At 39.1% G+C, this 19,870-nt stretch overlaps 1 protein-coding gene across 7 annotated transcripts in view; it reads left to right on the top strand.

Moving 5' to 3' along the window:
* SSH2 (slingshot protein phosphatase 2) overlaps window positions 1-19,870 on the top strand; it is a 241,628-nt gene that overhangs the window by 157,003 nt on the left and 64,755 nt on the right. For all 7 annotated transcript variants that reach the window (XM_070225735.1, XM_023651643.2, XM_023651642.2 and 4 more), the window contains 1 exon segment: window positions 17,979-18,082. In XM_070225735.1, the coding sequence (XP_070081836.1) occupies window positions 17,979-18,082 (104 nt within the window).

Genomic DNA, 19,870 nt, shown 5'->3' with positions numbered 1-19,870 from the left:
ACTACATACTAGAGATTATACATCTATTCAGAATGAAATAAAATTGAGCATTGGCTGTTCTGTTGGTTGCCAAGGAATGCATCAGTACAATTTTTTCGTTAGTGTCTTTCCCCCTCAGCTGAGGTAATAATCCCACTGCTGTGATCTTAAGCCTAGGACTGAGTCTCCTATCTTTAATGGGGTATGCATGCCTCGTCTAAATATAGCAGACTTGGCTAATATGGAGAGAGACAGTAGAATGACCTTAGCTGGTCTTCATTACTAGGGTTACAATTATATTTAAAGAAATAGGGACACTGTTCTAGTTCTGCTGATAGCTGTGATGCTCTTTCCGGCAGCTCAGTTTCCTTAGGTAAAAAATTTTCTGCACTAAACCAAAAAATTATTTTCAAAGCTAAAGTGAATCACTTCAGAAAGAAGCCAGGAATTCATTCCATATGAAAACATGCTTCTAAAGGCTGGTTTCTTTTTCTATTTTATTGACCAAAAGTTAACATTCATTCAGAACGTAAAAGGCAAAGCCTAAACTTCATGTATTTTAGAATAACTTACATTTGTCTAATCCTGCTACTTGCTGCTTTATAGGAAGCTTCCACAAACTTTTGTCTACTAAGAAGAAAGGATATTTTATCCCTAAGCACATGAGACAGAGAGGATATAACTAATCCTGTTATACAGATGAAACTCAGAAAAAGAGACGTAAAATAACTTTCTAGAGGGCCAAATGAGTCAGTAATAATGGCCAATGCAGGTGATGCCAGTACACCACCCTGTGGCTGAAGCAGCCATCTTTTGCTCTCTTTCATGAGTGTAAAATTACCCAAGTAGCCTTCCCATCCCTTTCTTTTTTAATTGACCAACACTGGGGTGGTGGAGGGACAGGATTCCATTTGCAGAAAAATTTTCCAGTGGAAGCAGGAATCCAGTGAACAAATTAACCGTTTGATTACTGAACAGAAAGCTATAGGGTTTAATAGTCACATTTGCAGAGTAGCCCAGCCCATTGTGACATAAACTTTAGGGGCATTCTTTGAGAGTTACCTCTTCTGCCATGAAAGTTGGTATTTTTGATTGTTTAATACTGTAGAAATATGATGACCACATCTTGAACTAATGGAGTGCTTTTAAGGTTCCTGTAATCTCCTAAAATCATAAACTGTAAAAGTATAATGTTATGGGCTGGCCCAGTTGCATAGTGGTTAAATTCGTGTGCTCCACTTCGGCAGCCCCGGCCTTTGCTGGTTTGGATACTGGATGTGCAGACCTACACATCACTCATCAAGCCATGCTGTGGTGGCAACCCACATACAAAATAGAGGACGATGGGCACAGATATTAGCTCAGGGACAATCTTCCTCAGCAAAAGGAGGAAGATTGGTAACAGATGTTAGCTCAGGGACAATCTTCCTCACCAAAAAAAAAGTTTATAATGTTATATGAGGAAATTGAGATCTGACTGTCTCACCCCACATTATACAATTTATTAGTGGCAGAGCAAGAACTCCAGTTTCATGCTTTTTCCTCTCTGCCTTTGCATGTTTCCCTGCAGCAGGTGGAGATGCTAACTTTCTCAGAGAATCTGTCTAAAGTGCAAAAAGTGACTCAAAGACACCCAACCATAGGTAAACTGGGATGAGAAAACTCTGGTTAGTTGAGTCCTGGCCCAGTGTGCACCTGCTATTTACTACCTCCCCCAAGTCAATGAAAACGATCTGAGAACTGAAAGTCTATTTGTGGAAAGGTTTGATACAGCCACCTTATATTTTTCATCATGTTTCTTTCTAACTTCTTGTTCAGTGTTATGATCTCATTTTCAGAAGAGAAATAAGCAAAGTTAGTTGACTATTATAACATGGCAACTTTGCTGTGATTTAAATATATTTTGAATCAAATCTTATTCCTTAGACTTAGTCCAGTTCCTCTGGATAGCCTGTGGTTCATCTTTAATATAAATTCTTTTAAAATTCTCCAGCAGCTGTGTTTCACACAATTACTGATTTTAGAGGTAGGGAAATTGATTGTCTATGAGCACTGTCTTCTCATAGATAGTCTAATGATGGGTAACTTGATTTAGCTGAGAGCCGAGAGATTTAGCGTCGCCTGCTTAGCAGTTCTTCACTGCTGTCCTATTCTGATGTGGCACAGATGGATTTGTCAAATTCACTCGCCTTCTTTTGACTGAAGTTGGCTTCAAGTCTCCAGTTCATCTTTTGCTTGTTACTATGTTCAGACGACTGAGCTTGCTTTCCTTATGATTAATTTAAAATGGTGGTTTCAGAACTTAGCGTTTTCTTTCATATATCTTGAGCCCTGAGTATATCATCAGTATATTGTCATGTCCGTTGAATAGGGGATAAGGAAGAAGGGAAGTCCTTTGTGTAAAAACATTCTCCTCAGCTGTTCTTCCTTGATTCTGGAAGTTTGGTGCCTGGCAGGAAATGATATAGACATGTGTGATAACAAAGTGACATGAGGAATTGCCTGTAAGGTCCCCCGGCTTGTCCAGGATGATTGGCTGTTAGCTGGCAATAGGTTAGGGCAGACATGATCTCCAAATCTGACGAGTAGCAAAGTATAATTTAAGAGAAAGTTAAGATGGTGATAAAAGCCTATTTTGATAAAAAGTTTGGACGAAAAGCAGGTGGTATGAAAATAGGCTTCTTTTTTGACCCTCCCTTGTGAGAGTCTTAAAGCATTGGAATTTGTCAAAGGGAAGGATTTGTCTGAAGAGTCAGGAAGTGCAAAGAAGACATTCTTTGAGTACACAGAATTTGTGCATATCAAAGCTTTGCTCTCTCAGATTTTTCTTACAATTTGAATTTCTGTGTGGAGTAGATTTTCCATCTATACCAGTAAGTAAACTAGACAAATAACCCCAAGATATCCATCTTCTCCTCATTCCCATTAGCTCGGATCAGACCACCCTTCTCTGTTACCTGGGATACTAAAGTAACATCTATCTCTCTATTTCTAAGGCTCAACCTCCTCCAATCCATTCTCCATAGTGTAGTTGGAGGAATCTTTTCTGAAAATTCAAACTTTGGATCTCCCTTATCCTCAGCATAAAGTCCAACTTCTTTGGCGAGTCATATAAGACCCTTCAAATCTGTGCCCTGCTTATCTCTTCCCATCTTTACTGTGGCCCCACCCCGACTCTTTCACCATACAATAAGATTGTATTAGCAGTTTGGGTAGCTTTATCCTAACAAATTCGTATAAACCTACAGATTTTCAGCTCCATTGTCATATTAGCAGTAAGAGGAGCTTATATAGGACTTAGAAGAGCCTACTATGCCTGAAAAGAGGTTTCTAAAATCTTTCCCATTCGACTTGCTCAGAAGGCAGATGTAGGACAGTAACCCATACAACACACCCAGCTTCTCAGAAAAGGGAAGTTCAAGACAGGACATCAGATAGAACTTTGCAAGTAAGTTGAAAGTTCTTTTGTGAGTACAAGTTCCCCACTAGCATGAGGCATGATTGAAGGCTGCAAACAAGAACAAGTAAGGCAGCCTCTCTCTGTGGTCTGTGTGGCAGACATATGGGCTTACGCACCTGCCACGTGAACACCAGAGAAGAGGTTTTACAGCGACTTTCATACTTTATTATCCTCCGAAGTCTGCTTGAATCTTCAGCATCATCCCTGTTGTCATTTTCAGATCACATTTACTAAACACTCTGTACATGGCATTAGGCTAGGCACTATATAAAGCAGTATGAAGGCACTCTCTTCATTGCCCATACATGAAAAAGCAAACAATAGAGACCTAGGAATGTTCGTCTCACCAAACGGAAATAAAGATAAACATACACCGAAGCAAGGCAATGGAACAGATGAACAAATGTATTTTCTTTTACATGAATTTTTCTGTACATGATAAGCATTTTCATTTGGAATTAGAACAAGAAGGGAAGAATAGGGCAGCTTGCTTCCCACTCAGATTTTTATACAGTAAATTGTGCCCTATCTCTTCTACCACAGAGATAAGCTATCTCTGCAAAGAGCTGAGTGGCGCTGCAGACAAAGAACCTCAGTCACTTGAATCCTCCTTGTTTGAGTAGTAGACATTGCTGATGGCAACACATTTTGGACAGAGAGGTGGCTCATAAATGAGGAACTTAATCTAAGAAACTCTGTGTTTCTCAGCCGTAAAGGTTCTAATTGTTGGTTTCTTCACAGCTCACTTTCTCTCAGGCCCCACCCCTCACTTCAGAGAACTTGTTGACGACAGCTTTACTTTCTCAAGTCTTGCACAAAGGCAGATGTCTCTGAAAACGCAGCTTACGCAAAACATCTGTGTGCTTGACTCTGTTCCCACGGTGTGTTTTCCTGTACTGCCCCCCTTCTCTTTTTTGGGTCCTTTTTAAAAATTGAAAACACAGTATAACGACATCATTAAAAAACATTTCAAAAAGAAAAAATCACCCACAATGCCACCATCCTTACTAATAAATAGTCATTTCTACTCCTGCCATGTTACCTTCCCATTCTTCATGTGCATAGTTTTTTGCCTGGTTATGTCCTTCTTAAGTAGAATTTCAAATGCTTTGTCATATAGCTGCTTCCCTCTTTTCTCCCTGATTCTGGTTTTTGGTTTTGAGTTACCAAAAAAGCATTGCAGCTTGTCAGCATTTTGTCAGTGAGTCCTTGTTTTCATTTTCCTTGCCTAGACCCAATGATTCTAGTTTTTAGAATATGGCTGAGATCCAACCTTTGTTTTTCAAAGTAAGACATATATATGTGTAGGATTTTTAATTTCCATAACATTTAAAAACTGCTGTTTTAGATTATATTGACTTTCAGGGCATGTTACTGAGCTCCCCCTGGGGTAGCCTCATTTACAAAAAACATGTCTACAAAGTAGAAATATCGATTTGCTGCATTAAATATACTTATTAAAATTTTAAGATAAGCATGTAAAGATAGAAATAGAATGTTCTTTACCCTAATAGAGTAGAGGAAAGGAAATACCCAGGAAAAATAAAAGCAAGGAAAATAGAAAACACAGATTAGTCCATATATCAGTATTCATAGTAAATATAAATTAACTTATCAATTCATACAGCCAAAAAAAAGAAAAAAGAAATCCACTCTCTTCTGTCCTTTGCGTGTTGCGTGCCTCCACTCTCAAAACCTGACTAATCTTGTCGGTAGCAGGGCTTCACCTGGAACTGGCTGTCTGCCCTATCAGAGCTGTCTATATATCTCATCTTTTGTCCTCTTCCTAATGGTGAATAAGGCCACATCCGTGTCTCTCATTTTTCTTCCTTTCTTGTTTGACAAAAAAGAGGAATGAAATTGACCATGTCTCCTTGTTTTGGTAGAATGGTTAGATATTGAATATCTTCAGCTACTTCCCTTTTAGAAATACTGTGGGCCCCCCGTGCTTAGATATTTAAAGGGTGGACCTCTGTGGTGTGTAGGGTCCCCTGACTACAGAAGTCTGCAGGACTTACATACAGCCTTGCTAGCTGTCTCTTGCCATGTGAGAAAATGAAAGAGCCTCCTTAGGTTTGCAGCTTTCCTTCCAATCATTGCACAAAAATTTTGCCTTTGGGGGCCAGCGCTATGGCATAGTGATTGGGTTCGGGCACTCTGCTTCAGTGGCCTGGGGTTTGCCAGTTCAGATCCTGGGCACACACCTACACACTGCTCATCAAGCCATGCTCAAATGGCATCCCACATAGAAGAACTAGAATGACTTACAACTAGAATATACAACTATGTACTGGGGCTTTAGGGAGGAAAAAAAAGAGAGAGGAAGATTGGCAACAGCTGTTAGCTCAGGGCCACTCTTCCTCACACACAAACACAAAATTTTGCCTTTGGCAGTTAAAAATCATTTTCTTTTGTTCCTTATGTTTCCCTGCGTCCCGAGTTGCCATTTGGTGTAGTTTATAGGACCTAGCTCAACTAGTACCTAAAAAACAATCTAGGCAGCAGGTGTGGGATTGTACTGCAGTCTCTGTTCCTATACTGGAGCAAGTATGCGATGTTTTAACTTTATTTCTTCCAGCACATTTAAAACATGTATGAAACTTAAATTTACTCTTGGATCATTTTGATTTTAATGTTTTCCTCTTTTTCCAAATCCTAATTAAAATGTTTGGAATTCTCATTGCTTCACATTGCACTCGAGAGTATTGCAAAATACTACTGTGTGATCTCTTTGTCCCTAGCTCTGATTTCTTATGAATACTATCTGGAAAATAGGGAAGAAAGTGCTGTGGGTCATTGCTTCTTCATAAATTCGTCTAAAATGTGCATTTAGTGAATTTGAAAAATAACTTTTAAACATGAGATCAGGCATCAAGAAAGCTCAATCAGTTAAATTTGCAGGGATCCAGTGGAGTAAATTTTTCATCTGTATTGCTGGTGCAATTCTGTAATGATTCTGTAAAGGGAAAGAGAGTAGGAAGTAAGAAACAATGGATTGGTTAAAAGCTGTGAGTTATTTAAGGCCTGCAACTGCCACTTGCTTTTTCTTTCTTCTCTCTTTTTTTTTTTTTTTGACAACTCCTTAAATTGTCCTTTGAACTTTGCCATTTGCTTTTTTTCCCTCTTCTTCTCATCCTCTTCCTTCTCCTGCTCCTTCTCCTTCATCATCATCATCATCACTATTTTATAAAAGTGAACTGCTTTTGTAACTGTAAGAACCTAAACACTGGCAACAGCATTCCTCCTGGATTTCATTGTACATTCGTACAGGGCCGAGAGGATCTGTAGTATACATTAAAACAGTTGTGAAAATAAGGGTTTGCCCAAGGACTTTAAAAAGTCAGACAGTGCAGTGATAGTAAAGAAAACCAGTCAGTAGATTTAAAAGAGATTCAACATACTTTGCCATGCCTTTCTCTATTCCCCTTGGTTTCATATTTGAGAATTAGTGTCTTTGAAGCATTGTTAAGATCGCCTGTTGGGAAATTATTTCATTTCCTTAGCCTAGTAAGGTAGAGAACAACTATAGAGAAAAATGGTTTGATGAAGAAAATTGATAGACTAGTGTTTTACAGACTGCATTAAATTTTTGTGGCCAGTGTATTTTGAGAATTACTTGTAAGGCTGCAGTAAGGTTACAGTTAACTGACTCAATTTAAAAAAAAAAAAAAAAAAACACCTTGGTTTTGTGATATTTGAGAACTCTCTCTTAGAACCCTATTGGTACCCTAGGGAGTGGACTACAATGGGACTGCATTGTACAGAACAGGCAAAGAACTCAGACTGCTAAAGAAGCCATGGAGTGGTGTTTAAAAAAAAAACTTGGAAATAAGCCTAAATTTTGATCTGCTCTGTCGTACTGATTGTGTAATTGGTAAGCTTAGGCAAGTTACTCTCAAAACCCTCATTTCCTCATCTATGAAATGGGAAGAATGACTTCTCTGCATACAGTTGTTGTTCGATAGTGATTGTAAAGCACAGGCATCATGCCCGACACAGGGTGGGTACTCAGTAAATGATAATTACAATGTACTTTTTTTTTTTAAAGATTTTATTTTTCCTTTTTCTCCCCAAAGCCCCCCAGTACATAGTTGTATATTCTTCGTTGTGGGTCCTGCTTGTGGCATGTGGGACGCTGCCTCAGCGTGGTTTGATGAGCAGTGCCATGTCCGCACCCAGGATTCGAACCAACGAAACACTGGGCCGCCTGCAGCGGAGCGCGCGAACTTAACCACTCGGCCACGGGGCCAGCCCCATTACAATGTACTTTTTAAGTTTGTTTCATTGTGCTTGGAGCCATCACCTAACCACTTCTACCATCATCACACAACTCCCAAAGAGAGCATTTTGATGGACATGCCATTATACCAGATTCCAGATTTTCACAAATAAAAGTTTATGAAATAATAGTAAAGTTGTTGCCATTATTATCAACAAACAGCTGTCCAGGAGACAGCTGATCGTATGGGTCTAGGGCTCTGGTGGTAGATCTGAGCTAGAGAAGCACTGTAGGAGTTGTGGCAGCCAGCTTCCATGATGGTTCGCAATAATCCTTGCCTCCCAGTATTTACATCCCTGTGTAGTCCCCTCCTACATTAAATAGGGCTAGCCACTTGAGCATGTTTCTAGGCTGAAGAGAAGCATTTGATAGAGAGAGGGATGACTAACTGATGAAACCAGGAGAGGAAGGAATGGAGTCAAGGATACAGGTGAAAAGGTTGACTTGTGACCGCTGGATGTATTATTCTCTCAGATTAGAGAAAGAGGATAAGTCTGCAGGTGAGAGGAAATACTTGGGAGAACTCACACCAGCTAGTCTCCATTTTCTTCATGTCGTAGGAGAGCAGGTTAACTGTGGAAAGGTTAAGGAAGTTGGAGCTGCAATGGGACTTGAGAGTGGGGAGGGTTTGGAATAGCAAGGGAAAAGAATAGGAGGCAGGGAGCTGTCTGGAGGTGTTAAGTGCCCACCTGAGTCAACTCAGTGTTGCTGTCATCTCTGACATCTTTGTCACCGAGACCATGAATGTGCTATGGCAACCAGAGGCATGGTTTCACAATCTACTTCAGTGATGGGCTGCCTTTCTTTCATTTATTCAATATATATTTATTGAACATCCTCTTAGTGTCAGGCACTATGCTAGACATTAGAGAGATAACCTTAGACAAGGCATTTGTTCTCACTCAAGTAGCTCGCTGCTCAGACAGATAATAATAAACTGATCAAATAATCCTATAATTTTAAGATGTAGTAAGTATTATGAAGAGAACTCGGAAACAAAACAGATTGTGGGGAAACCAATTAGGAAATAGAACATAGGACTAGGTTGGTTAGGGATGAAAGAAAAGCCAAAAGTGGTTGATGCCTTGGAAAAATTGAAGAATCGAAGGACTAGGAGTCTCCCTCAGGTTGAAGAGAGTAAATACATGAGAAATACTCTGAAATCATGTCCATCAAGATCTGATGCCTTCCGAAGGGACTCTGGGAATTAGAAGTCTAAATGGAGTCCAGGTGAAGGTCTTTGAAGATCAGGAGGATGAGAAGTGTGGAGCAAAGCTGTCAGATATTCATCTGTGTGAGCAATGGAATCTCTTAAGATTGTAGTAGGAATCAGAGTGAAAGGAGAGAAGATGGAGCAAGATAAACGCTAAATGAAAGACAGTGACAAGGATGTCAGAAGGTGACAGCAACAAAGAATAGAAGATGGCCTGAGCCTCACAAGAGGCTTTGCATAAGGGTGAAAGAGAAGTGGTCTGAAAACAGGGTTTGACATTTTGGCCAAGTGCTTAAAGCCCAATTTGCATTCCTTCTACAGGTGTGTTTTAAATACCTGAGAAGGCATTTGTTGCATCATGAAAATGAAATGATTTTGCAAATGCTGAGTAGTTTTTCTGAGTTAATCTTTTGTTTATTTCCACCAAATACAGTCACATGCCACCTAACAACTTTTCTGTCAACAATAGATTACATACACAACGGTGGTCCCATAAGCTACACACCCACATAGCCTAGGTGTGTAGTAGGTTTGTGTAAGTACTCTCTGTGATGTTTGTGCAAGGGTGAAATTGCTTAACAATGCATTTCTTGGAACATGTCCCCGTCATTATGCGGCACATGACTGTATTTTAAATTTGGTGCTACATAATGTTGGTCATGTCTTTCGGTAACCAATATATCCAGCATTTTAAATACTGAGAAAGGATCATTCAGGTCATTTATTTTTTGGTGCAGACAGTTTTTAAGCTTTACCTTTTTGAAAGAAAAGTATTTAAGTCTAGAATTTAGGGCCACAGGACTGAGAAGCTTTGTTAATTCAGCCTGTAAAGGAAACGGGCTCCTTTGAGCTGAGGCAGTTTCTCCTCTCCTGGGAGTAAGACCTTGAAAACAAGACTCACCGCCACTGTCAGTCACCAAGAGGACTAGGGTTAGTTGTTTTGGGAAGTTGCTTGAGGCCAGTTCCTTTCATGAGCCCCTAGTTTTTTTTGTTTTGTTTTTTTCAGGATGGGTAGGCGGGGTATTTGGGAATGGCTGCTGGAGACAAGACTGAGGCTGAGGCTTGCTAGGGTGGCCACAAAGGGACAGAGACTAAAAGGCGGCAACGGTGTCATGAGAAGTTCTGGTCTCTGAGTCTTAGCTTAACTCAAAAGTGTTTTGGGGCCAGGCTGCTCAGTATAAATCCAGGAGCGCCGGCTCCCTGGAGGTACGGGAGAGTGTGTGTTCTTCTGAAAGGTATTCAGAAATTAAAATGATTTTGCGTCTGTGCTGCTCTCACAAAATGTGTTGAATTAGGCCCACCTGCTACCAATTGGAGCCCTGGCCTAGACCATTTTTGAGGCTCCTCAGCACTGACCTTTCATTATTTAGTAGTACTTTTAAAACCCAAACCACAAGCTAAACACTTTAAATCCCTGAAAGGAGGTCACATGGATGTGTGACCAGACAAAATCTAGAAAGAAATACTGTTGCTCCCAGAGAAGACTGAAGAGGACCAAGGGCTGGGTGGGCATCCACCTCTTTACACTTTCTTGCCTTCCTGTGTAGGACCCGTGGTCTTCCTAACTTTTTGTTTTCAGCATCTAGTTTTTTGATATTTTTTTAAAGCAATATTTAGAATTCAACAAATTTATCAAAGGGAAGAGAAGCAACTTTAAGAAACAGCATGAACGTGTTTGCCTCATGGGAGTATGTCTAAATCTTTCCCTGCTTAGACCTGAACTTTGTCTTCAGGATGCTGCGATAGAACAAATATCACACCAGGCCTTGCGGTGAGATCCTGCCTTTGTTCTCTTTAGATGAACTCACCAGATGTGTTTTTAACTGCTGGTTGCTTCAAATTATTAGGTCAGCAATATGTCCTGTTGTAGTAACATCTCACTCAGGATAAAAGGTTAAAGTGCCACCCTGGGTGTCAGATGACACGGAGCTTAGTCTAGGCTCCACTACTAAGTAGCTTTGTGACTTGTGGGCAAATCATTAAATTCTCTGAACTTCAGTTGATGTATCAGGTTCCCTGTTGCGAGCTCAGAAATGAATTTTAACTATCCTAAGCAAAATATTCGTTAGAAGGATGTCAGAGCTCACCCAATGGATGGGAGATTAGAAGACCAAACTTAGAGAACAGGCAGGAGGCAAGGACATTCAAGGAAGGCCAGGGAGCAGGAGCAGACATACCTTGCCACTCTCCCCATGGTGAAGATAACCATCCACCACTATCCCTACTTCCTTGGGTCACTTGCCTGAGATTCATGGGACAATTTCCAACTGGCCAGGCCTAAACCACATACCAGCTTCTTGCTAGGCCCCTTGCAGTTCCAGAGTTGGAAGCCGTCAAGACCGTGCACATTTGAGGGGATTCCCCAAAAGGAGACCAGGGCAAGATTAGGAAGGAGAGATCTATTGCTGGGACAAATGTCATTTACTTTTCAGATTCAAGGCACTAGGACAAATGACATTTGCTAAACAGCAAATGTCAATTTAGATGTGCCCCAATCTTTAGAAATTGGAAGATTGAATTGTATGGCAAAGCATAAAATTATTGATCGTAGATTATGTTTCTGTCTGAACGTTTCTAAGATGCACATGTTTGAGGCAAAAATGGAATAGTTACAAGATCTCATCAGTAAATGAGCATTCGAAATAAACCCAAAAAAAGGAATTTTCTGAGTTTTTTTCTCCTCACATTTATGGTCTATAAGGAAAAGAACAGGAAGATTAGTCCTGAGGAATTTGTCCCTTACCCTTGAACAAACAGATCTTTTTTTTTTTCTTCTTAGATTGTAGAAAACTAAGGGGAGAAACAAATAGCTGCATCTGAGGGAAGTTGTACTGGGCATTGTGCAACAGTTTCAGTGGAAGGTTATCTGAAACTAAAATGATCTGATGGTTGAAGTTATTGACTAAAACTGGAGTCCTAAGCTTTTGTCTACTTTAGCAATAATTGATCTACTAATGTACTCCAGCCTCTGCTTGTCTGCTGATAAGGAGAGAAGTAATCCTGCTGCCTGCATTCATAGGCATGTGTCTGGGAGTTTAAGCTCTGGAGGGAAGGGTTCTCGGTATCAGTTACCATGTTGTCACTTGAACGTATAACCACGTATGGTGGGTATAGGGGTCGGGTTGGGGAATGTTTAATTACAGAGAATGGTAAATGTGATATTTGGGTTTGGATTTTCTCCTATTGTAATTTAAGTTCCTTTAGGGTTACAGTATCAAACTTTTCTCACTACAAGGAAGTGTGTTTTTTACTTTAAAGCCGTATTTCATACATCAAGGCACAATGACTTTTTTCTTCCTGTTTTTTGGATTTAGCCAAACTTTTTAGTAGGCACTAGTATTGATAGCTCTGTAGTCCTTTGGCCTCTGGTTTCATATTTGAAGCTTTTTATTATGAAATTCCTTTTCCATGTGATATGATCACAGTAAGTGGGGACATGAACGCCTTTCTACCTAATGGGATTGACAGAAGCAGCCCTAGTGCCTTGAATCGAAAAGTAAACAACTAAATAAGCAGAGAAAGCTCATCAGGAAAGGGAGAGTGCTAGGAGGGTAGAATGTATTTGGAAGTTTCTCCTAGGTGAATATTCTTCAAGACAAAAATATAACAGTGCAGATTATGTGTATTTGAATTTTACATAAATGCCAACCAACTCACCTTGTGCAGTTATATCGTATATAATCAATATTTAGCAATATAACCTATAAATTTTGGCTTCAGGCAGAAATACCAAAATGCCAGGCAGGAGTTTGGCATTACAAACATTATAAACATGAAAATCTACTTCATTTGATGTTGAAATAAAAGTATTACACACACTTTCTGAAACTTGATTTCCTGTAGTAAAGGATCCATTTCATCTTGTGTATTGCATGTAAAACAGAAGAATGTCTATCCAATTGACATTCAGCAGTTAGGCCAGGTGTGTTGTTGCTTTGTTTTGCTTCCTTGGCCTTCCTCCTGGTCATGGATGATCACCCTGGCCACGTTCCTCAAAGATTATTCCAACTTCAGAACAGTTAAGTATCTTCTTCCCTTAGTTGACCTTTTCCTCTATACTTTGCCTGAGAAGAAACTGCCAGTTAACAAACTTCATGCTTTAGGAAGTGATTTTGATTGGGAGGGATTAGCACAGAGTGCTTCCCCAAATTTATTTAAAGCAGAGTAATCTTTCCTCCATTTTTGAGACTGAAATGCTACTATCTTTCCCAACAGAAGTTACGGTTCTTTACTGTCCAGCACATCTGGATTCATCTCTCAGCCAGATGTTCTTCATTCCCCTCAGTATAGTCTTTCTGTTTGTGACCTTGATAGGGGGAACAAAAAAGAAATGAGAAGAACTGAGACCTGGGTGGATTTCAGTCCTTTTCTCTCACTTCTGTACTCTACTTTTAAATTCTATTCTGTTGAAAAGCTCTGTAGAGAAGGTACTGTATTTGATCTTCCATAAAGTATATTGTAAAACTAGAACATCAGGGTAGAGAGTGATTCAGAGTGTGAACTTTCAGACCTTGATTTGAATTCTTGCTCTGAGGATTACTGACTGTATGATCTTGGGTAAATAACTTAGGATCTGAGTCTCTTATATGTAAACTGGAGATTAAAAAAAAAAAATAGTACCTACTTCATAGAATTGTTGTGAAGATTAAATGAAATAATATAAAACGCTTAGTTCAGTGCCTAGCATACAGTAGGCATCTAGTCAAGTTAGCTATTATTAGTTCATTTCATATATCTAACTAGAGATGACTTTCCCTTTGTTGAACGAGTGATCTATGGCAAGAGAGCAATAGATGTTCTTCAGCTATATTCTGATAAAGACTGGAGAACTTCACTGTCACTTTGTTAGAAAGATGACCCTGGAAGTATCATTTTCTTATCAAGCAGCTAATTACTCTCCATCTTTAGATCAAGCAAGAGTGTATTCTCTTTATCTTGTGTTTTCCTTAATATAGGTATTCTTAAGTCCTTTTGGGTTTGTGTTTAGCTTAGGCATCTGTAATCACATTTGGATGGTTCCATAGAATTTACTGAAGAAGTCCTGTTTCTGGGCCAGACTCTATAGAGAACTGGTCTATTCAGAAAACATGTAAAAGTTTTCACCTGCCTTTCTAAATTTTTTATTAGAGACCAACTTTATGTCGATTGAATCTTCAGGCAGCTGTTTCAGAGAGACTAATATTTATATAAAGGAATATCTTGCTATTCTAACAAGATATACTAAGCTTTTACCTTACACTGAAATGCTTGTGGTTAAATTCACATATAATTTTCTTCATATGCAAATAAAACACTTAATTTTCAACTTGAATTTGGTCTACCTAGACTCCGGTGGTTGTGAATTTTAGTTTTTCGTTTCTGTGCCACCATGCTGCCATCTCATCTTTTTTTCCTCCCCAAAGCCCCAGTACATAGTTATATATCCTACTTGTAAGTCCTTCTAGTTCTTCTGTGAGACTTGCCACCACAGCACGGCTTGATGAGCGGTGTGTAGGTCCACGCCCAAGATCTGAACCAGCAAACCCCAGGCCACCAAAGTGGAGCGTGTGCACTTAACCACTCCACCACTGGGCCAGCCCCACCCCCACCCCAAATCTCATCTTTGATAGTATTTATAGAGCTTTGACTTTTTTCCAATGATGATAAGAGATTTTTGTAATCAGTCACACTTTCATTCCTGGTCCCCTTTTGACCAACAGTATATGCCACTGTTGTGATAACTGGGTAGTCATAATCTGGGGCCACAGAATAAAGAGGATTGATTGTCCCATCCATCCAGAGGGTGTCTGCCATGACTCTCTAGGAGCCTATACTGCACCTAATAGGGCAGTCTCCTGGCCCAGCTGGATCTACTGTGCATTTTGTTCTGTCAGAAAAGTCTATTGAGATTTGTGTAAATGACTCAGATAGAAAGGCATCTTTTCTTTTATACCATATGTGAGTTTGACTCCTTGTCATTCCTTTATAATCAGGAATTTTCCAGGGAGCTTTGAGTTAACCAAGGGCCTTTGTCCCCCACCCCAACTCCAACCCTCCCCTTGTGAAAGTGCTACATACATTTTAAAGAACTTAAATATGCTTTAACATATAAGCAACAAATATATCTAAGAACAGTATTACAAAACTCCCAAAACCAGGAAGTTACTTCTTAAACTAGTGTTTGTCAAAGAGAAACTACCTCTGTCTCACAAAAGGAATGACTGAAATATGCTTGGTTAAGTATGTCCACAAACATACTTGTTTTGTAGGTGTAGAGACCACTTTGTTTGCTGGGGACTAAAGTGCCCACAGCTGTAACTTTGGCTGGTGACAGGTAGAATATTTAGCCTTTATTTTAAAAATATTTTCATTTAGTAAGGCAGACACTTGCTGTGTTGGCAGAAGTGTGAATTTCATTTCCTGTCTGTGGTGTACCCCGCTCATCCTGTCGCTGAGACATTTTGTTTTAAGTTGTTCCCGTAATGTGAGTGAAACAGAGTGACCCACAGCAGAGTGACATGTGCATACCACGAATGTAACAAGAGACAAGACTTGTGCAACAGACCACAAGAGCGCAATGCTTTATTTAAAGATGAAAACAAAACAAAAAGGCAGCCCCTCCCAGCCAGCATGCAAATTTTTAAAGTGGTGTCTGGTTTCTAATGTTTGTCTTTAGGAGACATGTTCCAATCTATATGGCAAGTTACTGCAAAGGTTTATCAGCTTCATGCTACTTGACTAAAGGATAAAAATGAGTCATGGACTGACAACATTATAGAGGTGGTTTAATTTCATTTCCCAGTTAATTTATCGTCAAACATTTGTATTTTACAGTCCACTAATCTGCCATATATATTGAGGTCTGTAACCATTATTTTTTACATGTGAGATTACAGAGTTTCTAATTTCAATTTCTGTTTTACAATTCCTTCTGCAGTGATGGGACAGATACAACAGTGTGGGAAAAAACCCTAGGATGGATCCATTCATCAAGTATCTGTTGAGCACCTAATATGTGCCTGGCACTAAGTGTTGAGGATACAGTGCTGAGCAAAATAAAATCCTTGTTCTTCATGGAGCTTATATTCTGTTATAAGGAGATAACCACAATCAAGTATACAAGTAAATAAATATAATTGTAGTGTATGATAAATATCCGGAAGGAAACTAAAGGGAACAACAGGATAGAGTGTGATTGGGATGGAGGGAGAGGTGATGATACCAAAGCTGTGACTTAAATAGTGACAGACCAGGAGAGAAGTGTTCCAAGTTGAAAACAAAAAGCACAAAGGCCTTGAAAAGGGGCCTGAAGTATAGAAGAAGCAGAAAGAAGGCCAGTGCAACTAAATCATAGTAAACAAAAAACAAGAGATGGTACAAGATCAGAGAAGTAACTTATTATCAGATGTTACAGGACCTTGAAGTCCAAGCTAAAAACTTCAGCTTTTATTTAAAAGTACAAAGGGAAGCCATTGGAGGATTTTAAGCAGAGCAGTGATGTTTTATGATAGATATATATTTAAAATATATAGATATACATTTGAGAGATATATCTATATACTTTAAATCACTCTGGCTGCTGTTTGGTAAGTGGATAGTAGTGGTGCAGAACTGTTTGCAGACAGACCAGTTAAGAGGCTTTTTGCTGATATAATGTCTGGGATCAGTTTCACTTCAGGCACAAGGGGAAGAGAGTAAGATTGGCCATGAATTAAAGCTGAAATGTATGAGAACATGGGGGTTCATTATATTATTCCCTCTACTTTTGTATTTTATATACAAAATATTTGAAATTTATAACAAAAAGCTTTTTAAAAGAAAACTTTTCAACAGCAGTCTCAGTGGAAAATGATAGTGCCATGGACCATTGTCAGAATGGTAATGAAGATAAGTGGGCAGATTCAAGATATATTTGAAAGTAAAGCTCATAGGTCTTGCTGATGAGTTGGATATGTGTTGTTGGAGAGAAACAGAGAAACCAAAAATGACTATAAAATATGTGGCCCAAACAACTTGGGTAGATGAGACCAGGGATGAGGTTTGCAGGGGACTCGAGATTAGTTCTGGCAATGTAAATTTGCAGTGCCAATTAGATTTCCAAGTGGAAATGTTGAGCAGGTAGTATAATTTACAATACCTCATCTAACCCTGAATAACATACAAGCAAACTTGGAACCCTCCATTGTGTGTTTCTAAACTTTGCCATTAGTGATTTAAGAGTTCTATCCTTTTCAAATTCTCTGAGTAACTTTGAAAGGCTTAGTCTGTCGATGTGAGATAATTTAGATATGTTTTCTGTTTTCTTTGGATATCCACTAGTAATTGTATTTTGAATAACCTCTATCCTGAGCAATAACTTTCCGCCTCTGTCGAGCTGTCATTCACATGAAGGGCAAACTCCATGGGTTAAACACACTTTCTTTGCACTACTCCTTTTCAATGCATGTAGGAATGCAAATTGGTGAAAGTAAAATTTCGACTAATACTTTAGCGTGTTGTATGTGTTTTTTAAACAAATCTTTTTTTGCAAACTTTGGATCTATTAGTAACTAAGTATTGTAACATATTTCACATCTGGTTAGAACACTATTGAAACATTACTGATAACCATAGATCTAATAGTAATAACTAATATTTATTAAGGATACCACTCTAAGAAGTTGTATTCTTACTGACTCCTCACATCAACCTCATTTTATTATCCCTGTTTTACTGACGAGGAAACAGGCCCCTCAAAATTCACTCAGATAAGAAGTAGCAGAGCCAGGATTCAAACCCAGGCAGTCTGCTTCCAGAGCCTTATATTTTTTGGTTTTTTGTTTCCAGAGCCTTCATTCTTAACTGCTACCATGTAATGTGTATAGAATATTATAAGTTTTGTTTCAGAAAAATTGTCAAGAGTAGACAGGACTGTTTGAGTAACTAGCCTCTTTTGATTTTATTTTTACTTCATCCCGTAAAGTTGGGACTTTGAAAGAGGAAAGAAAGAATAATCTCCAAGTGGGTCTCCATCTTACTCTTTGATTTCCATCCTTAAATAATTTCTTCTTTTGACTTTTTCCTTGTAGCATCAGTGAGAGCTTTCTAACTGTCAAAGGTGCTGCCCTTTTTCTACCACGGGGAAATGGCTCGTCCACACCAAGAATCAGCCACAGACGCAACAAACATGCAGGTAAAGCTCCACATACACCATCCTTTCTTGGTTTCTTTGCCTTTTGTTTTCTTCTAACAGGCTGACTAGTTCATCCCCATTTCTCTAACAGTTCTCGGTAGTGAAAGAAAGCATTGTGCTATGCTATAATCACTTTTCTTTCACTCATAGACCATTTTTCTGGCACTTAGCAGAATGCCTTATACATATAGTAGATGTTCAATAAATTTTTGTTGGAAAAATAATTGGATACAAAAATACTCTAATGAAATCTTATGTGATTTCTCATTTAAGGTTTGGTAGCTAAAAAATGTTCAGCTGTTCCCTCGGATCCTATGCTAATCATTTCAACTAACCAAAGATTACATTTCTTTTTTCTGTCTACTCTCTAGTGACTTTATGAAGAGAATGATATTGCATATTACTGAGAAAATAAAGTAAACTCAGTGTCACTGTTGTGATAACAGAAGTTATTATATCACATATTGAAATACCAGTTCTTAAATGTCAGCCAGCTTCTTGATTGTGTTTGCACTAAGAAGATTGGAAATTTAATTCAGAGGACTTTTACAGAAAAAAGGAGTCATCAAATAAATGTTCACCTAGGAATGAGTATAAGACTGATTTTGAAATAACCTGCTAATATTCTGCACCCATTTCCAATGTGAGAATTTTTGCTCCCACACTTCCAAGCAATACTCAGACACCAGCTGGGTGTCCTACATTCAACTCAAATCTGACACTATCTACCTAGAGAGAGCGTCAGTTGCCACAGGTACCACAGTTTAAGGGCCCGGTTGTACAAGACGGCCCCTGCCCCCACTTCAGATGCCAATCACAAGTCCAGGTTGTCTATAGATTGGAGGTTCCAACGACCCCCTTCTTGGGTTTGATTAATTTGCTAAAGCAGCTCACAGAACTCAGAGAAACATTTTACTTACTAGATTATCGGCTTATTATAAAAGGATATAACTCAGAAACAGCCAGGTGGAAGAGATTCATAGGGCAAGGTATGTGGGAAGGGGTGCCATGCTTCTATGCCTTCTTGAAGTGTGCCACTCTCCCCAAGCCTCCATGTGTTCACCAACCTGGAAGCTCTCCGAACCCAGTCCTTTTGGGTTTTTATGGAGGCTTCATTACCTAGACATAATTGATTAAATTATTGGCCATTGGTGATCAATTCAACCTTCAGCCCCTCTCCCCTCCTAGGAGGTCAGGTTGGGGTGGGACTGAAAATTCCAACCCCCTAAATCACATGGTTGGTTCCCCCTGGCAACCAGCCACCATCCAAGGTGCTTTCTAAATGTCATGTCATTAACATAACAAAAGACACCTCTTTACTGCTCTCCTCACTTAAGAAATTCCAAGGGTTTTGAGAGTGCTGTGCCAGGAACAGGATGAAGACCAAATATATATTTATTATAAATCACAGTATAATTTATAATATATAATATTTACAATATATAAATCACAATATAATATATTTATTATAAATCACGCCCACTAACAGTTATATATGCACTTATATTTCCATACATTGGATTTCTCTGAAGTCAGGTGTACCTGTGGTGATGAGGTTAAGAAAGAATCCTAGAAAGTGTGTCTAGGGAAAGAGGTCTCTAGGTAGGGATGTCTGCAGTTTAGAAAGTTCAGCCTTATGCCTCTTTTCTAACAGCAAGCCTTATTTGTGTCATTTGGGGGAAAAATAAAAGTCAACCTGAGGACAATAATTGGAGAAATCCTAATCAGTGCTATACAAAGAGTGGTTGCTTGTCATAAATGTGCCACTTTGATAATGTGTTACCTCCA

This window comes from Equus caballus, chromosome 11, assembly GCF_041296265.1.
Source record: "Equus caballus isolate H_3958 breed thoroughbred chromosome 11, TB-T2T, whole genome shotgun sequence".
Classification (NCBI taxonomy): domain Eukaryota; kingdom Metazoa; phylum Chordata; class Mammalia; order Perissodactyla; family Equidae; genus Equus; species Equus caballus.
The sequence above is the reverse complement of the archived record's forward strand: the minus strand, read 5'-3'. Positions and strand labels throughout refer to the sequence as shown.